The sequence below is a fragment of the Lepidochelys kempii genome, chromosome 5 (genome assembly GCF_965140265.1).
Source record: "Lepidochelys kempii isolate rLepKem1 chromosome 5, rLepKem1.hap2, whole genome shotgun sequence".
Classification (NCBI taxonomy): domain Eukaryota; kingdom Metazoa; phylum Chordata; order Testudines; family Cheloniidae; genus Lepidochelys; species Lepidochelys kempii.
In genome coordinates this window covers 83,973,827-83,996,419 of record NC_133260.1, presented here as the reverse complement: position 1 = coordinate 83,996,419, position 22,593 = coordinate 83,973,827, and the positions used below count along the sequence as shown (strand labels likewise).

Below are 22,593 nucleotides of genomic sequence, written 5' to 3'. Positions count from 1 at the left end.
GCTTAACAGTTTGTACTCAGAAATGTAACACAGCCATGTATTGAAACAGAAATTTGCTAAGGAAGAGTGCAATTGTTTACCTCTAGTAACAGTGTCACAGTAAATGAATCACAAAACACCAAAGCTGATGAATCCATCCCTGATGGGCATTGAGTGGTGTTTGTCAAATTCAAGCATCAGAAGTTCTAATAGTTGTCAAACCATATACTGAAATATTTTTAAGTGTTACATATTTGTAGAGCTAATATGCTTGTGTACTCAGAATAGCAATGAGAATTTCCTTACACTTAGACTGTAAACACCATGGGGCACGGACTGCCTTTTTGTTCTGTTTGTACAGCGCCTAGCGCAATGAGGCCCTGGTCCATGACTGGGGTTCCTAGCTGCTACTGCAGTGCAAACAGTAATAAGCAACGCAATTTCCAGCAATTAACTTAATCCTGGCTGGCTGAACTTCTGTCCATCCTAACCCAGAAAAATCAACAAAACCCAATATACTTGCCCAACAATGCACTGAAGCTTATGCCTTATTGCTTTGTTTTTACATGAACAGAGAAAAAGTGAAAAAAGGTAGACCATTCAGTAGTCTACAAACATTCTACTGCCCCAAGACTGATGTGTCTGTTATGGTATCAATGTTAAAGATGCAGGTTTTCAGATTTAAGAAAAAAAGAAAAAAGAAAAAACCAAACAGGAATTGCAGCAAGATCCTGGATTTGACCCATCATCTCCACATCATGTGAACCACAAATATATACCATTTCCCAGAAGTGTATTTCTACTAGAGGCCTCATCTGGAGTACTGTGTCCAGTTTTGGGCCCCACACTACAAGAAGGATGTGGAAAAATTGGGAAGAGTCCAGCGGAGGGCAACAAAAATGATTAGGGGACTGGAACACATGACTTATGAAGAGAGGCTGAGGGAACTGGGGATGTTTAGTCTTCAGAAGAGAAGAATGAGGGGGGATTTGATAGCTGCTTTCAGCTACCTGAAAGGGGGTTCCAAAGAGGATGGATGTAGACTGTTCTCAGTAGAAGCAGATGACAGAACAAGGAGTAATGGTCTCAAGTTGCAGTGGGGGAGATTTAGGTTAGATATTAGGAAAAACTTTCACTAGAAGGGTGGTGAAACACTGGAATGCATTACCTAGGGAGGTGGTGGAATCTCCTTCCTTAGAAGTTTTTAAGGTCAGGCTTGACAAAGCCCTGGCTGGGATGATTTAATTGGGGATCAGTCCTGCTTTGAGCAGGGGGTTGGACTAGGTGACCTCCTGAGGTCCCTTCCAACCCTGATATTCTATGATTCTAAGTATATGTACGTATTACTCTTTGCATATCATAGGTCTTCCCACTATAACCCTCATCCACGTGATCTGGAGCCATTTTATCCAGTCCTTTCAATACTTTAGAAACTGGAAGCCTTGGTCTACCACACCTCAATTTGCCTAGAATATCACTGGTGCAAATAACCGGCTTTTAGTCTAAAATTCAATTTTTAACCACAAACCCTTTGTCAAAAAAAAGTTATTTCTGGCACTTAGAACCTACACTGATCAACATCTTCCAAATGGAGACAGCTGGAGTACCTCCCTAATGTAAGGGGACTGTTGTCCCCTTACTAAGGCTCAGTGGGGGTGTTTTGGTTGGCTAGCTCCCAGTATCAAAAGAAAGGGGAAGAGTCGATGGAAAATCAGGACCCTGAGACTAACAGTCCCCAGGAACGATGAGGAGAGGCCAATGCTCCTGGTCAGTCTGACTGACAGGGCGGTCAGGCTAATCAGGAAGTCAGGAGGCCAGGGTGGGTCCCATCCTCCGTGTGAGCTGGAATTGGCGGGGTCAAACAGAGAGCAGGGGCCCAAGCTGAGCTGTGCCAGCCAGGAGGGCCAGAGATACAGCCCAGAGTGAGCAGATCCTGTGCTGGGAGCAGAGTTGCAGCCACAGAGCCAGAGAAGCAGTCCAGGAGGCTGGAGGCAGAGCAGCAGAATCAGTGCTGAGGAAGGGTGGAGCTAGGGCTGGAGCCAGGTGTGGTGAGCAACTGGGGCCAGCCAAGGAGGAACCCTGGGCAAAGGGCCCAGCACAGAAATACACCCCCAGCCAAGGATCCTTGCAGGCCAGACTGGGAAGGGGATTTTAACCTGATGGGGCGCTGACGCTAGGAAGAAGGGTCCAACCACCTAAAGCCCGGAGGTGTGTGGCCACCACCAGAGCAAGTGTCCAATCCACAGCATCCCTGCAGCACAGCCAGAACCTGAGAAGGCAGCCTGGGACCTGCAAGAAACAGACTGTGAACTGCCCTGACATCCCAGAGACACTGTTTGTGACGTTCCCTGCCACACAGCTGGGTGATGTGTTTTCCTTTAATCTTTCCCATTTTTCCTTATTCTTTTTTTAATTAATTGTTGATTAAATAACTTGCATTTGCTTTAGATTGTATGTAATATCAGTGGGTCAGGGAAGTGCCCAGTGCAGAGACAGTACCCTGGAGTGGGGACACCCTTGCCCCTGTCCTAGGTGACCGCAGCAGGGTTGGGGGTCGAGCCCCCCAGGAAGCCTGGGCCCAGCCTTGTTGGGGTTACGAGGACTCTTCCAGACAGAAGAGTGGAAGGGAAGTCCTCAAGGGCAGGGAGGCCTCTGGGTAAAGGAAGTAGAAGCAAGGACTCAGATCCTTTCACTAGCCCACCTCACTGGGGTTGTGCAGAAGCCAGGAAAGTTCCCCACAATACAAAGCATGTGCAACTTAATCTTGTGGGGGCCCCTGTGGCATGGGGCCCTGGGCTGTTGCTCTGCTTGCTATACCCTAATGCTGGTCCTGGCTTTTATATGCAGAAAAACAGTTGTTGTGGCACATGTGGGCTGTGGAGTTTTTAATAGCATGTTGGTGGGGGCCTCAGAAAGAGAAAGGTTGAAAACCCCTGGTCTAGAGGGGGAAAAAAAAAGCTTTCTAGAGAGGTGTATGTGGATGACTTATGCCTTTCAATAAAAATACTTTATCTGAAAGCTCAGAACATCAGGCAGCTATCTGGGGAATGAGGGAGAGAAGACTACATCTATAGATTTACTAAGCTTTAATTGATAGATACAAACACCACACACACAGTGAAGGGGCTCTATATACAGAAAACATTGTTATTTGCAGCAACCAGGAAGTGAATATAATCAGTTTCTCATTTAAAACTTAATACTTGACAATCATGATAAGTTACAAAAGTGTTGCCAATATGTAAGAGTCCGAACACTCAGGTCTGCTAGAGGTGGGTAGTGAGACTACTGCAATGAGTAAGAAATCTGTAGCACACCCAAAGTATACACAGCACCAAAAAAGAAAATGAATTTTATATAATACAAACAGAATACGGCTTAACACAAAAAGTAAGACCAGCAGGACTCTATTCATGATCCTGAAAAGCTCAAGTCCAGAGAAAGCCAGGAACCTAGTCTGGGACCTAGCCAGAAAGTTGACTGAAAAGATGAAGCTGAAATTGAGAAGTCAGCGACTGTTCAATCTCCTTGCCTAGGTCTGAGATTGGGTGATAATGTGAAGGTATATCACGCACAAGCATTAATAGTGAAGGGACATCACAGATATATACCACTTTCCTTGAGAAACCAGGACATTCAGATCCCCAAAGAACCCAGAAGATCACAGACAGTGACCAAATCAAATGAAAAATATACAGCCACCAGTTAGAAGCCCATGATTCTCATATTGAAGAGGACTAGAGACACCAGCCTGGAGCCTCTCATTCACAAAACACCCCAACTTGTCTCCACAATCCATTTGAAGAAATTACTAAGAAGGTGAGAGAGACTGAAACAGACACTTAACTAACCAAGAGTTAGTCTGGCCTCAGCCATAAACAATGCAAAGAACATTAGCCCTGGTCTACACTAGGAGTTGAGGTCGAATTTAGCAGCGTTAAATCGATTTAACCCTGCACCCGTCCACACGACGAAGACCTTTTTTCGACTTAAACGGCTCTTAAAATCGATTTCTTTACTCCACCCCTGACAAGGGGATTAGTGCTGAAATCGGCCTTGCCGGGTCGAATTTGGGGTAGTGTGGATGCAATTCGACAGTATTGGCCTTCAGGAGCTATCCCAGAGTGCTCCATTGTGACTGCTCTGGACAGCACTCTCAACTCAGATGCACTGGCCAGGTAGACAGGAAAAGAACCGCGAACTTTTGAATCTCATTTCCTGTTTGGCCAGCGTGGCAAGCTGCAGGTGAGTGCACAGCTCATCAGCAGAGGTGACCATGATGGAGTCCCAGAATCGCAAAAGAGCTCCAGCATGGACCAAACGGGAGGTACGGGATCTGATCGCTCTTTGGGGAGAGGAATCCGTGCTATCAGAACTCCATTCCCGGTTTCAAAATGCCAAAACATTTGTCAAAATCTCCCAGGGCATGAAGGACAGAGGCCATAACAGGGACCTGAAGCAGTGCCGCGTGAAACTTAAGGAGCTGAGGCAAGCCTACCAGAAAACCAGAGAGGCAAATGGCCGCTCCGGGTCAGAGCCCCAAACATGCCGCTTCTATGATGAGCTGCATGTCATTTTAGGGGGTTCAGTCACCACTACCCTAACAGTGTGCTTGGACTCAGTCAATGGAGAGGGAGGCAACATGGAAGCAAGTTTTGGGGAGGAGGAAGATGATGATGATGAGGTTGTAGATAGCTCACAGCAAGCAAGCGGAGAAACCAGTTTTCTAGACAGCCAGGAACTGTTTCTCACCATGGACCTGGAGCCAGTACCCCCCCGAACCCACTCAAGGCTGTCTCCTGGATCCGCCAGGTGGAGAATGGACCTCTGGTGAGTGTACCTTTTTAACTAGTATACATGGTTTAAAAGCAAGCGTGTTTAATGATTAATTTGCCCTGGCATTCGCGGCCAGTACAGCTACTGGAAAAGTCTGTTAACATGTCTGGGGATGGAGTGGAAATCCTCCAGGGACATCTCCATAAAGCTCTCCTGGATGTACTCCCAAAGCCTTTGCAAAAGGTTTCTGGGGAGGGCATCCTTATTCTGTCCACCATGGTAGGATACTTTACCACGCCAGGCCAGTAACAAGTAGTCAGGAATCATTGCAAAACAAAGCATTGCAGCATATGTTTGCTGGCGTTCAAACAACATCCATTCTTTATCTCTCTGTTTTATCCTCAGGAGAGTGATATCATTCATGGTCACCTGGTTGAAATAGGGTGCTTTTCTTAAGGGACATTCAGAGGTGCCTGTCCCTGCTGGGCTGTTTGCCTGTGGCTGAACAGAAATGTTCCCAGCTGTTAGCCACGCGGTGGTGGGAGGGGTTAGCCCACGTGGTGGGTAGAGGCAAAATGCGACCTTGTAAGGAAAGCACATGTGCTATGTATGCAATGTTAACAGCAAGGTTCACCGTGAAAGAGTGTACCCATTGTTCTATAAAATGTGTCTTTTTAAATACCACTGTCCCTTTTTGTTTCCTCCACCAGTTGCATGTGTTTCAAGGATCACAGGACCTTCTCCTTCCCAAAGGCTAGCGAAGATTAGAAGGAGGAAAAAAAAAAAAAAAAGCACTTGCGATGAAATGTTCTGAGCTCATGCTGTCCTCCCACACAGACAGAGCACAGGAAAATACGCGGAGGCAGACAATGTCAGAGTGCAGGAAAGCACAAAATGAATGCGAGGAGAGGTGGCGGGCTGCAGAGAGTAAGTGGCGGGCTGAAGATGAAAGGTGGCGGCAGCGTGATGACAGGAGGCAGGATTCAATGCTGAGGCTGCTGGAGGATCAAACTAATATGCTCCAGTGTATGGCTGAGCTGCAGGAAAGGGAGCTGGAGCACAGACTGCCACTACAGCCCCTGTGTAACAAATCGCCCTCCTCCCCAAGTTCTGTAGCCTTCTCACCCAGATGCCCAAGAACGTAGTGGGGGGGGGGGGGTGCCCTCCGGCCACTCCACCCCAGAGGATTGCCCAAGCAACAGAAGGCTGGCATTCAATAAGTTTTAAAATGCTGTGTGGCCTTGTCCTTCCCTCCTCCACCACCCCACTCGGTGCTTTCCTCCTCCACTACCCCTCCCGGGCTACTTTGGCAGTTATCCCCCATTCGGGTGACAAATTAATAAAGAATGCATGAACGTGAAGCAACGACTATTGCCTCTGCAAGCGGTGATCGAAGGGGGGATGGGAGGGTGGTTAACTTACAGGGAAGTAGAGTGAACCGGGGGGGGGGGGAGGGGAGGGTCATCAAGGAGAAACAAATAGAACTTTCACACCGTAGCCTGGCCAGTCATGAAACTGGTTTTCAAAGCTGCTCTGATGCGCACTGTGCCCTCCTGTGCTCTTCTAACCGCCCTGGTGTCTGGCTGCGCGTAACCAGCGGTCAGGCGATTTGCCTCAACCTCCCACCCCACCATAAACGTCTCCCCCTTACTCTCACAGATATTGTGGCGTGCACAGCAAGCAGCAATAACAGTGGGAATATTGGTCTCGCTGAGGTCTAAGCGAGTCAGTAAACAGCGCCAGTGCACTTTTAAACGTCCAAATGCACATTCCACCACCTTTCTGCACTTGCTCAGCCTGTAGTTGAACAGCTCCTGACTACTGTCCAGGCTGCCTGTGTACGGCTTCATGAACCATGGCATTAAGGGGTAGGCTGGGTCCCCAAGGATACATATAGGCATTTCGACATCCCCAACAGTTATTTTCTGGTCTGGGAATAAAGTCCCTTCCTGCAGCTTTTGAAACAGACCAGAGTTCCTGAAGATGCGAGCATCATGCACCTTTCCCGGCCGTCCCACGTTGATGTTGGTGAAACGTCCCTTGTGATTCACCAGTGCTTGCAGCATTATTGAAAAGTACCCCTTGCGGTTTATGTACTCGCCGGCTTGGTGCTCCGGTGCCAAGATAGGGATATGGGTTCCGTCTATGGCCCCACCACAGTTAGGGAATCCCACTGCAGCAATGACCTGCACAGCAATGACCTCCACTATGACCTGCACATTTTCCAGGGTCACTACCCTTGGTATCAGCAGACCTTTGATTGCGTTGGCTACTTGCATCACAGCAGCCCCCACAGTAGATTTGCCCACTCCAAATTGATTCCCGACTGACCGGTAGCTGTCTGGCGTTGTAAGCTTCCACAGGGCTTATCATAAATATAAAGGGAAGGGTAAACCCCTTTAAAATCCCTCCTGGCCAGAGGAAAAATCCTCTTACCTGTAAAGGGTTAAGAAGCTAAAGGTAACCTCACTGGCACCTGACCAAAACGACCAATGAGGAGACAAGATACTTTCAAAAGCTGGGAGGAGGGAGAAAAACAAAGGGTCTGTGTGTCTGTCTGTATAATGCTTTTGCCGGGGACAGAACAGGAATGGAGTCTTAGAACTTAGTAGGTAATCTAGCTAGGTATGTGTTAGATTATGATTTCTTTAAATGGCTGAGAAAATAGCTGTGAATAGAATGAATATTCCTGTCTGTGTGTCTTTTTTGTAACTTAAGGTTTTGCCTAGAGGGGTTCTCTAGGTTTTGAATCTAATTACCCTGTAAGGTATTCACCATCCTGATTTTACAGAGGTGATTTTTTTTTATTTCTGTTAAAGTCTTCTTGTAAGGAAACTGAATGCTTTTTCATTGTTCTCAGATCCAAGGGTTTGGATCTGTGGTCACCTATGCAAATTGGTGAGGATTTTTACCAAACGTTCCCCAGGAAGTGGGGTGCAAGGGTTGGGAGGACTTTCGGGGGAAAGACTTTTCCAAACTACGTTTTTTCAGGAACCCAGATAAAGTTTGGTGGTGGCAGTGGAAGTCCAATGGTAAAATAGTTTGTACCTTGGGGAAGGTTTAACCTAAGCTGGTAAAAGTAAGCTTAGGAGGTTTTCATGCAGGTCCCCACATCTGTACCCTACTGTTCAGAGTGGAGAAGGAACCTTGACAGGGCTATTGCCACTCGCTTCTCAACTGTGAGGGCTGCTCTCATCTTGGTATTCATGCGCCTCAGGGCAGGGGAAAGCAAGTCACAAAAGGTCCATGGAAGTGCCCTTACGTATGCGAAAGTTTTGCAGCCACTGGGAATCATCCCAGACCTGCAACACTATGCGGTCCCTCCAGTCTGTGCTTGTTTCCTGGGCCCAGAATCGGCGTTCCACGGCATGAACCTGCCCCATTACAGCACCATGATGCCCACATTGCCAGGGCCCGTGCTTTGAGAGAAGTCTGTGTCCATGTCCTCATCACTCTCGTCACCACGCTGATATCGCTTACTAGCCCGGTTTTGCTTTGGCAGGTTCTAGTGCTGCATATACTGCTGGATAATGCACGTGGGTTTAATGTGCTCCTAATTGCCAAAGTAATCTGAGTGGGCTCCATGCTTGCTGTGGTACGGCGTCTGCATGGAAAAAAGGCGCAGAACAATTGTCTGCCATTGCTCTGACGAAGAGAGGGGCAACTGACAACATAGCTTACAGGGAATTAAAATCAACGAAGGGGGTGGCTTTACATCAAGGAGAAACAAAAACAACTGTCACACAGAATGGCCCCCTCAAGGAATGAACTCAAAACCTTGGGTTTAGCAGGCCCATGCTCAACCTACTGAGCTATCCCTCCCGCCTGTATTCCAGGCGGGACTGACTCTCCATTAAACTTTTCAAGGTGCCCCTGATAAACCTCACCGAAACGATTGTTGGCCGTTGATTTCAAGGAAGGAGGGAGAGGGGAGCAAATGAATACAAAACAAATCTGGTCTATTTCTTGTTTTGATCCATTCCATCTATCTTTTACATCTTTGGCTGGCAGCAGACGGTGCAGTAGGACTGCCAGCCATCCTCATCTCCTGGCTGCTCGGCAGAAGACGGTGCAATACGACTGCCGGCGGGACTAAAGAGAATGACCTGGTCGAGTCACTCCTATTTCAGTCCCTGGGCCCACGTCTGCCCAGGCGCTCCTGACCGATCTTACCGAGGCGTCCAAGAGCACCTAGGACATGATGACGACGGTTATCAGGCCTATTGCACCGTCTGCTGCCACAAGGCAATGAGCTACTGCTGTGTAGCAATGCAGTACCGCATCTGCCAGCACCCAGGAGACGTACAGTGACAGTGAGCTGAGCGGGGTCCAGGCTTGCCATGGTATGGCGTCTGCACAGGTAACCCAGGAAAAAAGGCGCAAAACGATTGTCTGCCATTGCTTTCATGGAGGGAGTGAGGGAGGGCCTGACATGTACCCAGAACCACCCACGACAATGTTTTTGCCCCACTAGGCATTAGGACCTCAACCCAGAATTCCAATGGGTGGCAGAGACTGCGGGAACTGTGGGATAGCTACCCACAGTGCAACGCTCCGGAAGTCGATGCTAGCCTTGGTACTGTGGAAACATTCCGTTGAGTTAATGCACTTAGAGTATTTTGTGTGGGGATACACACAATCCACTATATAAAACGATTTCTAAAAAACTGACTTCTATAAATTCGACCTAATTTCGTAGCGTAGACATACCCTTAGACTCAATCATAGCTCGCCTGCATATCAGCACAAATTCCGCATACAAGATATCACCTCTAAAGTCTTCGAGCAAGTTTTTTGAAGTCCCAGAAATCACCACTGAACTAGTGACTCCTGGACACAGGGCAGCCAATATATGGTGAGGAAGTCAAGGGATCAAAAGCATCCATAAATGCTCACTAGTAACTATTATTAGATGACTATCACCTTGGTTGGAGAGGCAGATCAGATATGTTGTGACATTAATGAACAAAGTCTGCAGGATTAAGTCTCAAAGGCTGCAATACAACAATCTTGCTCTAGCAGATATGAAATATTTATCAAATTTAAACACAAAGTGATTGCCTGACCACTCAATAGGGCTGACCTGACTAAATGAAATATCTAAACCAGCCTTCTGGAGAAATCAAACATATGGTTGACGCCAAGGGAGCTCTCTACAACCATCTCGGTTAACAAAAGAATCCATGACTCCCAGGGAGTGACATGAAAGCTCACAAGACAAGACAACATTTGAAGCCTGTAACTATCCTGCCCTTTACGTCTGAGTGGAGACAGCAAAGGAATAATAAATGCCATAATTCTGTAATGAAATATTAGAGAAGCTAGTTTCACAACTAAGCTGATTATAAATAAAAAAACAAAAAAACAACCTTCACATTGAGATTTGTCACAACTAGAACTCTTCCCACCACAAAAAGTCTTAATGTTTCTTGTAGAGGATATTTCATTCTGAATACAGTATCATACAAATAAGACAAGTTTCATCATTAGAATTTTAAAATATACAGAAGTCAGACTGCCCTCTTGTGGTCTATTTAGCATTTAATGAAGGAGTTTAAAGTGCATTTCTACTTCAACCATTTTAAACACACTTCCCAGTATGGCAAATTCCACAGCATTATAAACAAGTGAAATTTTGAAACATAAGGAAGCATCTAAAGAGAAAAAAAGTATAGTAACAATTTACTTGACAAGTAATTTCTATATATCCTGGCTGTTACTGACGTTATGTATTAGAAGACAGTTGGGTAGCTAGTAGTAATGAAAATAGTTACTTTATTACATCTTTTAAAAACACTTAAATATTTCTCAGTCTTGACTGGATTGTGCATATTCCCTCTTTTAGACTCAAACCCATCATCATTTAATTGTACTTATTTGGACTCTAGTTTATCCACATTCTCTCTATGGTGCCCTAAACTCAATACATCAAATTCAGCATTATGACTTGGCTAAAGGATCTGTTAGATGGACTACGTGAGAAGCGCCTTTTGTTTAAACACTTGTTTAATTTAATTTTAACAATGATAAGCATCACAGATCATTAGCAATCATACCAAAAAGTCTGTTGTGTGCCAGCCATTCCCTGCATTGAGAAACAGACAGCGTACAGAGTACCTATTTTGGAAATACCCAATACCTCAATATGAAAATCTTTAAAATAAGATGAATTAAAAGCATGTTAGTAATAGAAAGCAAAGTTATACTTACCAAAAGTGCCGTAAAACCCTCTAGGTCCACAAGTACCAACTCCGTACTTCCTCAAAGATGCCTGGGCTGCATTCTTTAGTGAAAACATTACATGAGAAACAACATTTAGCTTATTTCTACAATAATATATTCTGCACAATTCACATTGTCAATTTTACATAATTGTCAACATTGCTTTTCTTGTTCCATATAAGTTATATAGCCATAGAACCAAATGCAATTAAAATGTTGTACAACAACTAATTTTGTAAACTCATTTGCCAATGAGACTTTACTATTTTAATCAGGTATTTAGGCTTAGTTTACTGTATAACAATACTACACCGATGGTACACTGAGGAAAAAAGTACCTCGTAGGTACCAATAAGTTAACTTTAAAATCAAGCAACTATATACGATTCCATACCTACTGAAATATCAGCCATTTCAGTAGTACTGTTCTAGCTGAAGGACAAATTTATATTTCACAAAAAGGTAAAGATTATATTCTACTACCACCTCAGAAGTGTATTATTTACTTTGTCCTTTATTTCCTTCACACAAAGAAACTAAGGAAAGATTTTCAAAAGCACCTTATGGAGTTATGCACCACTGCAAATTTCACTGAGACAACAGTTGCTTTGAGAGGTTTAATTTAATAATAATGTAACAGTCACCTACTAATTTAAGAACTTTCATTTTGATGACAACCTATAGTAAATGTCACCCTATCTACTTTGGTATTTCACATAAGTAAACTATATTCCTTAAAACTTCAGGAGCATAAAGAGAACTTGCTAAACTCTCTCTCAAAATCAAGAAAAGGAGTACTTGTGGCACCTTAGAGACTAACCAATTTATTTGAGCTCACAAAAGCTTATGTTCAAATAAATTGGTTAGTCGCTAAGGTGCCACAAGTACTCCTTTTCTTTTTGTGAATACAGACTAACACGGCTGCTACTCTGAAACCTCTCAAAATAAAGTTTTCAAGCCGACACCATCCATCAATGACTGCACTTTACTCAGCTATAAACTAGTTATAGTCTTCTCTGTTTTTATCAATATCAGTTGGGGAGAGTGCCTCTTCAACACCTGAGGAGAAGGAGGAAGTCATTTCTATCAGATTACCTCCTTTACAGTAAGAAAAGGAATATTAGATTAAACATTAATTGAAAAATTATTCAGCTCTTGCAACAAGATTATATATAGTTCTGAATACAACCTGAACAAGTTATAAAAACTGATTTGACTTTGTCTTCTTATACAGAAAGCAGTTTGAATGGAATACTCAGGGCCATGAAAAGATCAAAGTTTAAGCGCATCGCCCCCTTTCCTGCAAAGCATGGGCATGATCCTGTTAACACCTCAATATTTGGCACAATGCGTACTATTGTACCATGATTAGTCTCACTGAAGCCAGTGAGCGTACCGAGAGTAGCAAGCACTATGCCACAAAGCAAGATGTCCATAAACTCCTCTATCAGATGCCATTTAGAATCTCAAAGTTTTTCACTAAGTTTTTCTAGAAGATACTTCCTGAAGTGTTTTTAAACAATTCTCTGTATTCTTTATTTTTGGTTACAAAATTTAAACTCTGTCACTTTTTCTAATCTGAAAGAATGACAGGGTAGATGAGGCTGTTTATTTCCCAAAGAATTCTGTTTGGTCGTGCTAAAATTGCTAGCCCATATAAAAGCAAGGATAATCAAGGAAGGGGAAAAAATTGATTATCTACCCAACTTTGGAAGAACTTACATATAGGGACTTGTCCTTTTCAAACCTATAAATGCCTCAGAATTGAACACAATTATGGATACAATTTTGTCACAGCAGAATTAGGTAAAATTCACGGAACAGTCATGGTAAAAACGGACAAAATCAGTGTATGGTCACTGCAGGGCTGAAGCCTGAGCCTGGGCACCCAGGGCTGAAGCCTGAGCCCCACCACCTGAGACTGAAGCCCCAGAAGTCACAGACATCTGTTAAAGTCACGGAATCTGTGACCAAACAGTATCTTATTTATAATACACAAACTACAATGATGCATATACTGCCATATTTAAATGTTGATTAAAGTTTTGCCATTTAAATTCCTAGCACTTTCACACTTCCAGTATACACTGGAAATAACTGAGGCATAACACAAGTTATTACTATCCATTTATTTCATGTTGTTACCGGACTGCACTCATGTGGAAACACCTCACCCAAGAATACTTATTTAATATTTGCATATGGCTTTGAACATGTCTAAATATAAATGCTAAATGTTTTTAATTTTGGTAATTCCTATGAGGTAGGTATGTAAAGATCTTTTCTTTACAAATAAAGAAATGTAAGCAGAGGTGAAGTGACCTGCTCAAGGTGACATGGTAAGGCATCAGCAGTACCAGGCTTAGGATGTGATGTGGATGAAGACTACTACTATGCTAAGTGTTTGAGAGAGTCATATTTTGAAGTCATCCCCAAACTCAAGATAAAATGCAATAGCACATTTTTAAAAATCCCTTTGTATATAACTGTGCAATCATATAACCCACTCACCTTTACTCTTTCGTTATCCAGAAGTCCAAGAAAGTTAAAGGATGCAAAATTTATACATTCCTTGCCGTTCACTATAATTTTATGACTTGGGGGGCTACAAAAATATAAAAACAGTGCTATAGTTAAAGTTAAATATTTGTCCATTTCATAATGGTCAACCAGTACACGGATTTTTTTTTAAAAAACATAGTAAGATTAATTAAAATATGATTTCCCCCCCCCATTCTGCCATGTTTTCAAAGTCTTAATTTTACTCTGAACCTAATGCCATGTCTACACTACCACTTATGTCGGTAAAACCTTAGGTTGCTCAGGGGGCGGGGGGGGAGAGAAGAGAAGAGAGGGAGGTTCACAACCTCGAGCAACACAAGTGGTAGTGTGTACAGTGCTATGTCAGCAGGAGAGCTTCTCCCACCGACATAGCTACCGCCGCTTGTTGGGGGTGGTTTAATTATGTCGATGGGAGAGCTCTCTCCTGTTGCCATAGAGTGGCCACACAAGATCTTACAACGGCACAGCTGCATCGGTACAGCTGAGGTGGTGTAAGCATTCTATGTAGACATAGCCTAAATACAATACAAACAGATATACTAACCACAGCATCTTGTCAAATTCCAGTTTGAAAATTATATTCTGCCTACCTAAAATCCCATCTCTTAAACTAAATGGAGTATTCTCTGAAGTTCTGTTCTGAACTGTTTAGGATTGCTGCTTGTTTAAATAATTGCTGGTTCATGTCACAAAGGTGATATATTTAAGTAATGGTTAAAACTTCTCCTTTGTATAATTTGCAAAATGCATTTGGGATCCTTTGGAATAAGAGATGCTATATATAAACAAAAAATAAAAGTGGGATTTAAAAGTTCGCTAACAAGAGTTAACTAAAAAACAATAGTTTCATCATAAAGCAAGATCACCCTTGCAAACACGTATGGAAAAAAGTTATAAAAATAAAAAGGCACCAAGTTTGTGCAGACACTGAACACAAGATGCTTTAGAATGCTTGGGAAATCTGACATGCTAGATTTCATTCTGTTTAATTGATAGAAGTTACAGTAATTTCAGGAACTGTTTTTGCTAGGAGTCAGCCAGCCAAAGAACCAGGATTTGGAAATAAAAATCAAGCAATGACGACAAAAAATAGTGCAGACAAAAATGTGACCAGAGCAAAATGTTCAGCAAAATCTAGAACGAGCAGCCTGTACCAGGAGAATAATGAAATCTTTTACACTGCAAGCATTTTACCAGACACCTTTACTGAAGCAATGAAAAAATCTGATTATTTAAGAGTTTGCATTAGCACTAGCTAACTCAGTTTGACTTGCTTTTCCTAAATTTAGGCATCAGGCCAGAAACCCCTAATCTCTAACCTACAGATTAATCAGACCTCAGTGTTCTATACTTTCTAACAGTGATTATAAATGCTAAAGACACTACTAACTCAACATTAAAGTTTTGTTTAATAACAAAGTAACAGGAAGTAAAGTACTAACGTAATGATTGAATACAAAAACCATTTCTCCAAGCTTGTCTAAGCAGGGAATAAACAATATTATGTGACCTATATATACACAATCAAAACCGACCAAGACCGCTCAAATATCAAACTTCCTCAGACAATTGCTTCAAAACTGTTTTCTTACCCTAGTTCACCAAACAATTTTTAATACATTTTGAATGAGTTAAGTTTGGAGAAAGTTTTAAGTTGAACAAACCACAAACAGAAAGAGGCTAAATTTGAATTCACTACAAATTGTAAGAAATGTTTCAGCTTACTGCACACAAGGGTTCATAACTTTGAAAAAACATGGATTCAGTTTTCTTCAAACTTGTTAATTCCGAAGATCAAACTAATGAGAAAAATCAGCAAAACAGTTTTGAAAAGTGTTCAATTAACTCGCTCTATGTCCTTCTGAAATGCATCTCTAAGGTCCTGGACATTTAAACATGCCCACAAGTAACCAGACAGGTTAGTAGTCCCGTTGAGGTCAAAGGAGTTCTCATGTACATACGTTTTTGCAAGTTCAGGGCTGCTTATTGCAATGATCAGTACATTCCCAGATGCAATTTTTTAAACGCTATTAACTTTGGTAATTAAAATAATTCCCCATCACTCCCCAACTCTTTAGGCCCAGTAAAGACACACAGTGTTCACTGAGAGCTTGCCATGGACAGTCTCAAAACTGTAGCCCTACTTAAGGAAGGTATGGTCAGATTCCACTCTCATATTTCAGATTGATAAGATTTTGTTCAAGCTTCTAAAGAAGCATTATCCTTGGGCAAAGACCAAACATGGAAAACTTCAGTCCAAATGCAATTGCACTGGAAAGCTATAAGCATATGGAAACAAGATACTGAATTCTGTAAACAACTTTGCAACCTCAGTTATAGCAGGTGCTACAAGATGAAAACTTCACAAAGAAGCGTGGGAATGTGGAGCAGCCTTAAAGCATTAGTGTTTTTTTATGCTCCACAGTTCCTACAGTATCACCTATGGGACCACTAGTTATAATCAGACATTGTTTTTATATAAACTAAGAATGTGGGCCACTCAAAGAATTCCAAGTGATGTTCATGGAATCTACATGTGTATTGATTGGATAATGTCTTTTGGGGGTCCTAAGACTCCAAATCTGTGCTTGGGGCTTTCACTGATATCGGGAGTTGCAGACAGAGGCAAACACTGAATTTCATCTTCAACATAAAACACAAAGATATATCAAAAGTTATAAGAAAACAAGTAATAACGTTTTATTAAAGTTAGCATAGAACAAGTACTAATGTTTAGAAAGTTTTTTGGGGATTTTGTTGTTTCAGGAATACACTTCATTTTTAGCATTTACGTTTCCAACATTTCATTATTTTTCCCTTAAACATTAAGGTGCATATTTGCTGAATGAGAATTCAATATGATCCTGTCCAAATAGGCTATCTTGCAGATAGTTTCCCTAAAAAGAATAGGCTATTGTATTTCATGAATCAGTTAATTCAACATAGATGCTCTTCGAGTGGTCTTTACATAGCTTTTAACAGTAATTAACTTAAAATTGGTTGCTCTTTGTTAGGAAAATCCTCTGCATTGCTGGTTTTGCCACCATTAACAACATTAGCTGCTGGAACTTTTGGTTAAGTAACAAATTCATCTGTTTAGGTCAGACAAGAATCTATGTAAGCGAACTGAACATTGGGTATAGAACGGTCTTACACATTATGGTGGAGGTATTATTCTCCTTTGAAGGTTAGAATAAATCAAGAGTTTTCATTCTACTTTTAGCAGACAATATTTCATACTTCTTAAGGTGCTGTCAGCTACATATGCTTCAAATCCACAAGCTGTATTAAATATGGCAATAAAGAACCCCCATCACATACCACTATAATTAAGAGATGCATTACAGGCACTTTTGTGGAAGATTAACATCAAAATCACTGAAGGAAGACTGCCGTTACTGTCAACAGGATACCTGAAACACTAATTTAGCAGGGAACAAGATGGCTCTTGAACTGCCAATAGGATATGGAAATTTTCACTTGTATATTAATTCTAAGACATGAACTAGGCTGACAGCCCAAGTTACAATCCAATGGCTGTTCAATGGCCTATGGGAAGGTAGCTAGTTGGTGGTCTTAGTGTTACCAGCAAGGTGCCAGGATTCTTCCTCCTCATCCCTTAACTATTAAGTGTAGCAGCCCTGAAAGGCTTTGAATAGTTTATTTGGGCATTTTTTAACTCAAATGAAAGATTTTCAAACACTGAATATTTTCCTTCATCCCATACCCACCGAGACATTTTGATTGTTTCCCCACACCCTTTCCCAACATCTTTGAAAACTGCTCTAGACAGGGAAAAAGTGACCAAAAGTATCCACATCATAGAAGCCACAATTAAACTTGGCCCCCATTTTTTTAAATTTTATTTATTTATTTATTTTTAAAAGCAGAGCTGCTTCCTCTTTGACAAGGTAGAGGCACATTGCCAGGCTAACATGCGAAAGCAATCACTGTGCTGCTTGTGCCACACTTGTTTCATGAGTGGATGATTTTAAAATTACTAGTGTTGTTAACCTGGCATCTTTCATGAGCACTAAAATATAATTTTATTTTTAAATGCTACCAACATAAAAGTTAAAACAAAAAATGTACCATTCCTGCAGTACTATGATGTACACTCTAGAAGAGTACTTATGTTTGAAATGCATCTGTGTTGCAACACGTATGGGAATTGTGGATCAGTATCACTCTTCTGAGAGCTTTTCTGTCTACACAGTGCATTAGTTTGCACCAGGGTGTCACACACTAATTGGCTAGTGCTCATTGGTGTAGTCCCATTTCAAATTTGTAGACAAGCCCTAAGATGTTATAGCCAAGATTTCAAATGACTCCACTTTTGAGAGCCCAGCTTGAGAAACCTTATAGTAGTGTAATTTACAAAAGTGCCAATCCTCTCAAAAATCAGGTCCCTCCAGTTGGAAACCCAAAAACACTAGTTGCTTTTGGAGATTTAGGCCTATACCTTTACAAAACTTGCTTCATTTTGGTTATTAATCATCAAACAGAAAAAGATCCTGAATAAGATACCAAGATGAAGCCCAATTACTTAATAGTTTACTATAGGTAATGAATAAAAGAATCAGATTTTCTATACTATCGTATCTCCTCAGAATTTAATTCTGTTTCGACAAAGATATAATGAACTTTGATAGGAGACTTTAGCATCAGTGACAAACCCAGTCCTGTAATCCTAATATGCAACTCACTCACAAAGATATTCCAGGAACATTAAAATCCTCATATGTTTAAAAACAGAGAAATTTGAAAAAGAGATTTATATTGAAGTTGAACATAAGACTATTTTGTGCTAAATTTACCCTGAAACAATTTTGTAGTTGAGAGCTGGATGATCTTTTGATACAGGAGGAACAAGAGGTTCTGGTTGCCACTCTTCAATCAATTCTTCCTTTTCCTGAAAGGATCAGAAGTCAAAGTACCCAATGTTTAGTATCTTTCAAATATGATTTCCATTATAGCAGATTATGGTATGATAAGCAGATGGGTATAGTTCTAACCAAAAGAACTATATCAACATGTGGCACCCTTCCAAGTCAATGTTGAACTTTTACCCCCATATACTATACAGAGGGGCTCTGCACTGCTCAAGGTGACTTTGAATTAAAGATCTCATGGCATGTTTTGTAAAAGAAGAGGTGTTGATTCTGTGTCCTGGTCAAAATTTTAGCTAAGGAGATTTCTGATTACCAACTAGCAAAATCACCCTCTAATTTAATATTGGATACAGTATTCCTCACTTCCCGTCTTCAACCATTCTATAGCACTATTTAAGCAAACAGCTCTTGCATTAGAGTGCAAAGTGAAGTGACACAACAGAAGTAACAATTACTAATCAATTTATCGCAATCTACACATTGGGTAATATTGCATAGCATAGCATGTCATAACTACTAATCCTAGCAACACATGCAAGGTAGGCAATTGTTCCTGTCCATTTTTCAGATGGAGTAACAGAGGTTATGTCACTTGCCCAAGGATACACAGTGAATCAGAGTCAGAGCCAACATTAGATTTCAGGAGTTCCTTAGTTCCACCTATTCCTATGCTCTCTAACCCCTGAACTACATTGACACTAAGTAGGGCTATGATATAAGCATTAGCTATTAAAGGGATGTTAAGTTTGAAACTACTTTTAACTTATTTTAAAAGACTAACTAAATTTTTAGATACTGTGACTACCACTGACAACCTCCACTCTTTGGTTTTATAATTTAAGTAATTCTGTTGCACTGAACGAGCCCCATACATAGGATATGGGCAATTAACTAAGGTTACATTTACACTAGGATTGGTATTGCCAATATATCCTATTATTGTTCTTAGCACCAGTGTAGAAAAGGCTCCACTCCAGGAAGGCTTCTGACATTTTAAGTACCACTCTGTCTAGCCCAACTACACAACGTTTAAAATGTCACCAGTCACTATGACCATGAGTTCTAAAATGTAACACCTCCCTTAACACTGTTGAAGAGTAACATTTCCTAAGAGTTATTTACCAGGTATAACATCGTACCTATCCTTGCAAAAAGACAAAGAAGGCCAGACACTCCTGATGATCTATTCACAAATGCAAAAAAGCTTTATGATATTGGATTTTCACATCAATATTGTAATTAAATGTCAATATAAACTGTAAGGCTAATGGAATATTTAAAAACTATATGACCTACTTACTGATACTTATTACAGGATTACTTTAAGAAAATCCATTATTTTAGTAACTTCAATTTTTGTTTGAAGATTCTGATGCAGAAAGCTCATACTTATATTTAAAGAAAAAATTTCAAAGTCTAAATGACAAAGATTAGAAATAGGAAAGGGAAGCATACATAACTATAAGTTTGTTCTGTTGTGGTTTCAATATTTTCCTTTTATTTAGATGAATGATTGTTTTTGAACTGTGACATATTTGAAGAGGATCAAAATATAAAAGGCCCTATGTTTCAGAAGAGATTTTCTTAAAATTGTTTTAAGAAAGTGTTTAGATAAAACATTTGATCTTTTACATGTTGTATTTCTTATTGGAACTATGCCCAATGGCCATATGTTTGAAAGGAAATAAAGTGACATGAATGTGTGCAACAACATTTATATTATATTTGTTTAATATTTAGAAATAGCTACAATCATGTTCGAATGTGTGCTTGGCTACTACTGAGATTGAAAGCTAGTGTGCTCATGAATGTAATTATAGCACATGCATTAGATTTCTTCTCCCCCACCCCCATTTCTTAAGCAGTCTGCAAGGGGTTAAGAATTCTCATTAAGTTCCATCAAGTATTTAGCTAGTGTTAATGCTGCTAGCCTAGCATGTTGAGGGTGACATGCTATCGGTTTTTTTAACTAAATATTGTAGTTTTAATACTGATCTCTCTGTTCTCTATCAAACTGTCAATACAGTTTATTGCTGTGCAGCATTGTCCAGCAATATCCATATTCACCATTATCACATAAAGAGACCTGGGAGATGATGCCTGAAGAGTAAAGGCAGTGTCATACTGGTGGACAGAAGGTGAGTATTTAAAATTATAACATACAATTATATTGGTTAAAAATCTCAGGAACCCATGACCTGCAGTATGATAGCCTGCTGGTGGCAATACTTCTAGCCTAAGCAGATCCACTAAGGCCTCTCAGCCCCTTATTGACTACTAGATACCAGTACAGAGGAAGTCATGGGGGCTCCCCACCATCATCACTACTTTTTAGAATATAATGGCTCTGAGTACGAGGTGAATTAGGAGAACCAAGAAAGAGAAAAATGAAGTACTGATGTTTAATTCTGATACTTACACGTGTAGTCCAACTGGAGTCAATGGGACTGCTAGAGTTAAACAAGAGTACAACTGTTTGCAGGAATAAGTTTAAAAGTTTAACAGAATTTTATCTCCCCCGATGTATAAAAGTTCTCAATCCTTTCTTAAAATTGCTAATATCTGAAGCGTTAAGTGCAGTATTTTATGCTGACATTCTATTTCCAGACTGATGATTTAGCAATTGCTTTCCAGGACAACAAAATTCAGCATGAATTTCAATTTCTCCAACAGATTTAAAAAAAAAAAAACCAACAACAACTACCGGAAGTTTCCATTGTTAAAACAAATCCATTCAAAAGTAGAGCTGATACCAATTTCATCTCTCTAGAAATTTAACAATTAATCCAATTCCTTCAAATTTCTGATTTCTAACTTTCTAAAAATTAAATTTTCCTCTAATTGGTGTAATATTTATGATCAATCTTTTTTCCTGCCCAAAAACAAAACACATATTGAAAGATCTCTTACTCCATTTTGAAGTCACTAGAAATATCACCTTATCACAGTGGTTTCAATTTGTGAGGTGACCACACCACACTCCGACTGTCACAACAGACAAATGTATTAGTATTATAAATTGTTGCTATAAGGAAAAAATCTGCATATTGAGAAGAATGTTATTACAATATACCTTAGGTGTGAGGTCAGATCGTTCTTGAAGTTTATAGGTTTTAGAGAAAAGAAGTCTGATTATCCACAGTATTAGAATTCCTTCCAAAATAAGATGGTAAGCAGGAGCCTAGAAATTAAAATAAATAAATAAAAAGTCCATATAAGTTTTAATCAGCTGGTATTTTTCCTTTCCATTATTAGATTTCTAAAAAAAAACAAAGTTGCCTTGCATCAACTAGAACTGTTCATACATACCTCCTTTATTTAAAAGGAAAAAAAAAAAAAAGCATTTTTAGGGAAGTTCATGGCTTTGCAGATCCTGCCTACTGAGTGTTAAAGTGACCAGGTATGTGTTAGCAGAAGACATAATAAACTGCTCTCAAAGTCGATATGTTAGGCAGTTTCAGTTCTAGAAAGGTGCATGGGAGGATTAGCGAGTACACTGCAGGTTAGCCTAAATTACACTAGCAAAGATGTGGATAAGGAGTTTGTATGGAAATGAATTGCATACTTTATTGGCTCAGGGTCACTTAACTGCATTAAATTCATACTTAAAAAGTTACACAGAATCACTGCTAAACAGACTACATTTGATTAAATCTGCAGCCGAATTAATAGAAACTGCATAAGGCTAAACCCTGCCCACGTAAGGAACAAGTTCATGCTAGACATAAACCTAATTCTAAAACGTATCAACACTTTATAGCTCTTTCAGAACATGCATTTAGCTATGTTTAGCTGATGTTGTGAAGGCCAAGACTATAATAGGGTTCAAAAAAGATCTAGATAAATTCATGGAGGATAGATCCATCAATGGTTATTAGCCAGGATGGGCAGGGATGGCGTCCCTAGCCTCTGTTTGCCAGAAGCTGGGAATGGGCGACAAGGAATCGATCACTTGATGGTGACGTGTTCTGTTTATTCCCTCTGAAGCACCTAGTCTTGGACACTGTCAGAAGACAGGATACTGGGCTAGATGGACCTGTGGTCTGACCCAGTATGGCTGTTCTTATGTTCTATTCTATTTTAACAAGGGTCCAGTATACAAAATGGACATCAGTTATTTTTCAAGAACCTGATAGAGACACCCTTCTACCCACTCCATATA

The 22,593-nt window shown here is 40.7% G+C and overlaps 1 protein-coding gene across 7 annotated transcripts in view; it reads right to left on the bottom strand.

The window, feature by feature from the left end:
- Positions 1-22,593, bottom strand: part of SPTLC1 (serine palmitoyltransferase long chain base subunit 1) — a 52,637-nt gene that overhangs the window by 24,870 nt on the left and 5,174 nt on the right. For 3 of the 7 annotated variants that reach the window (XM_073344886.1, XM_073344881.1, XM_073344882.1), the window contains exons 2-5: positions 21,505-21,612; positions 18,357-18,451; positions 13,489-13,582; positions 10,966-11,038 (exon numbers count right to left, since the gene is read on the bottom strand). In XM_073344886.1, coding sequence (XP_073200987.1) covers positions 10,966-11,038; positions 13,489-13,582; positions 18,357-18,451; positions 21,505-21,612 — 370 coding nt within the window. Of the gene's footprint in view, positions 1-10,965; positions 11,039-13,488; positions 13,583-18,356; positions 18,452-20,850; positions 20,882-21,504; positions 21,613-22,593 lie in introns of those variants that run through there. The other 4 variants (XM_073344889.1, XM_073344885.1, XM_073344888.1 and 1 more) reach the window with 4 other exon arrangements.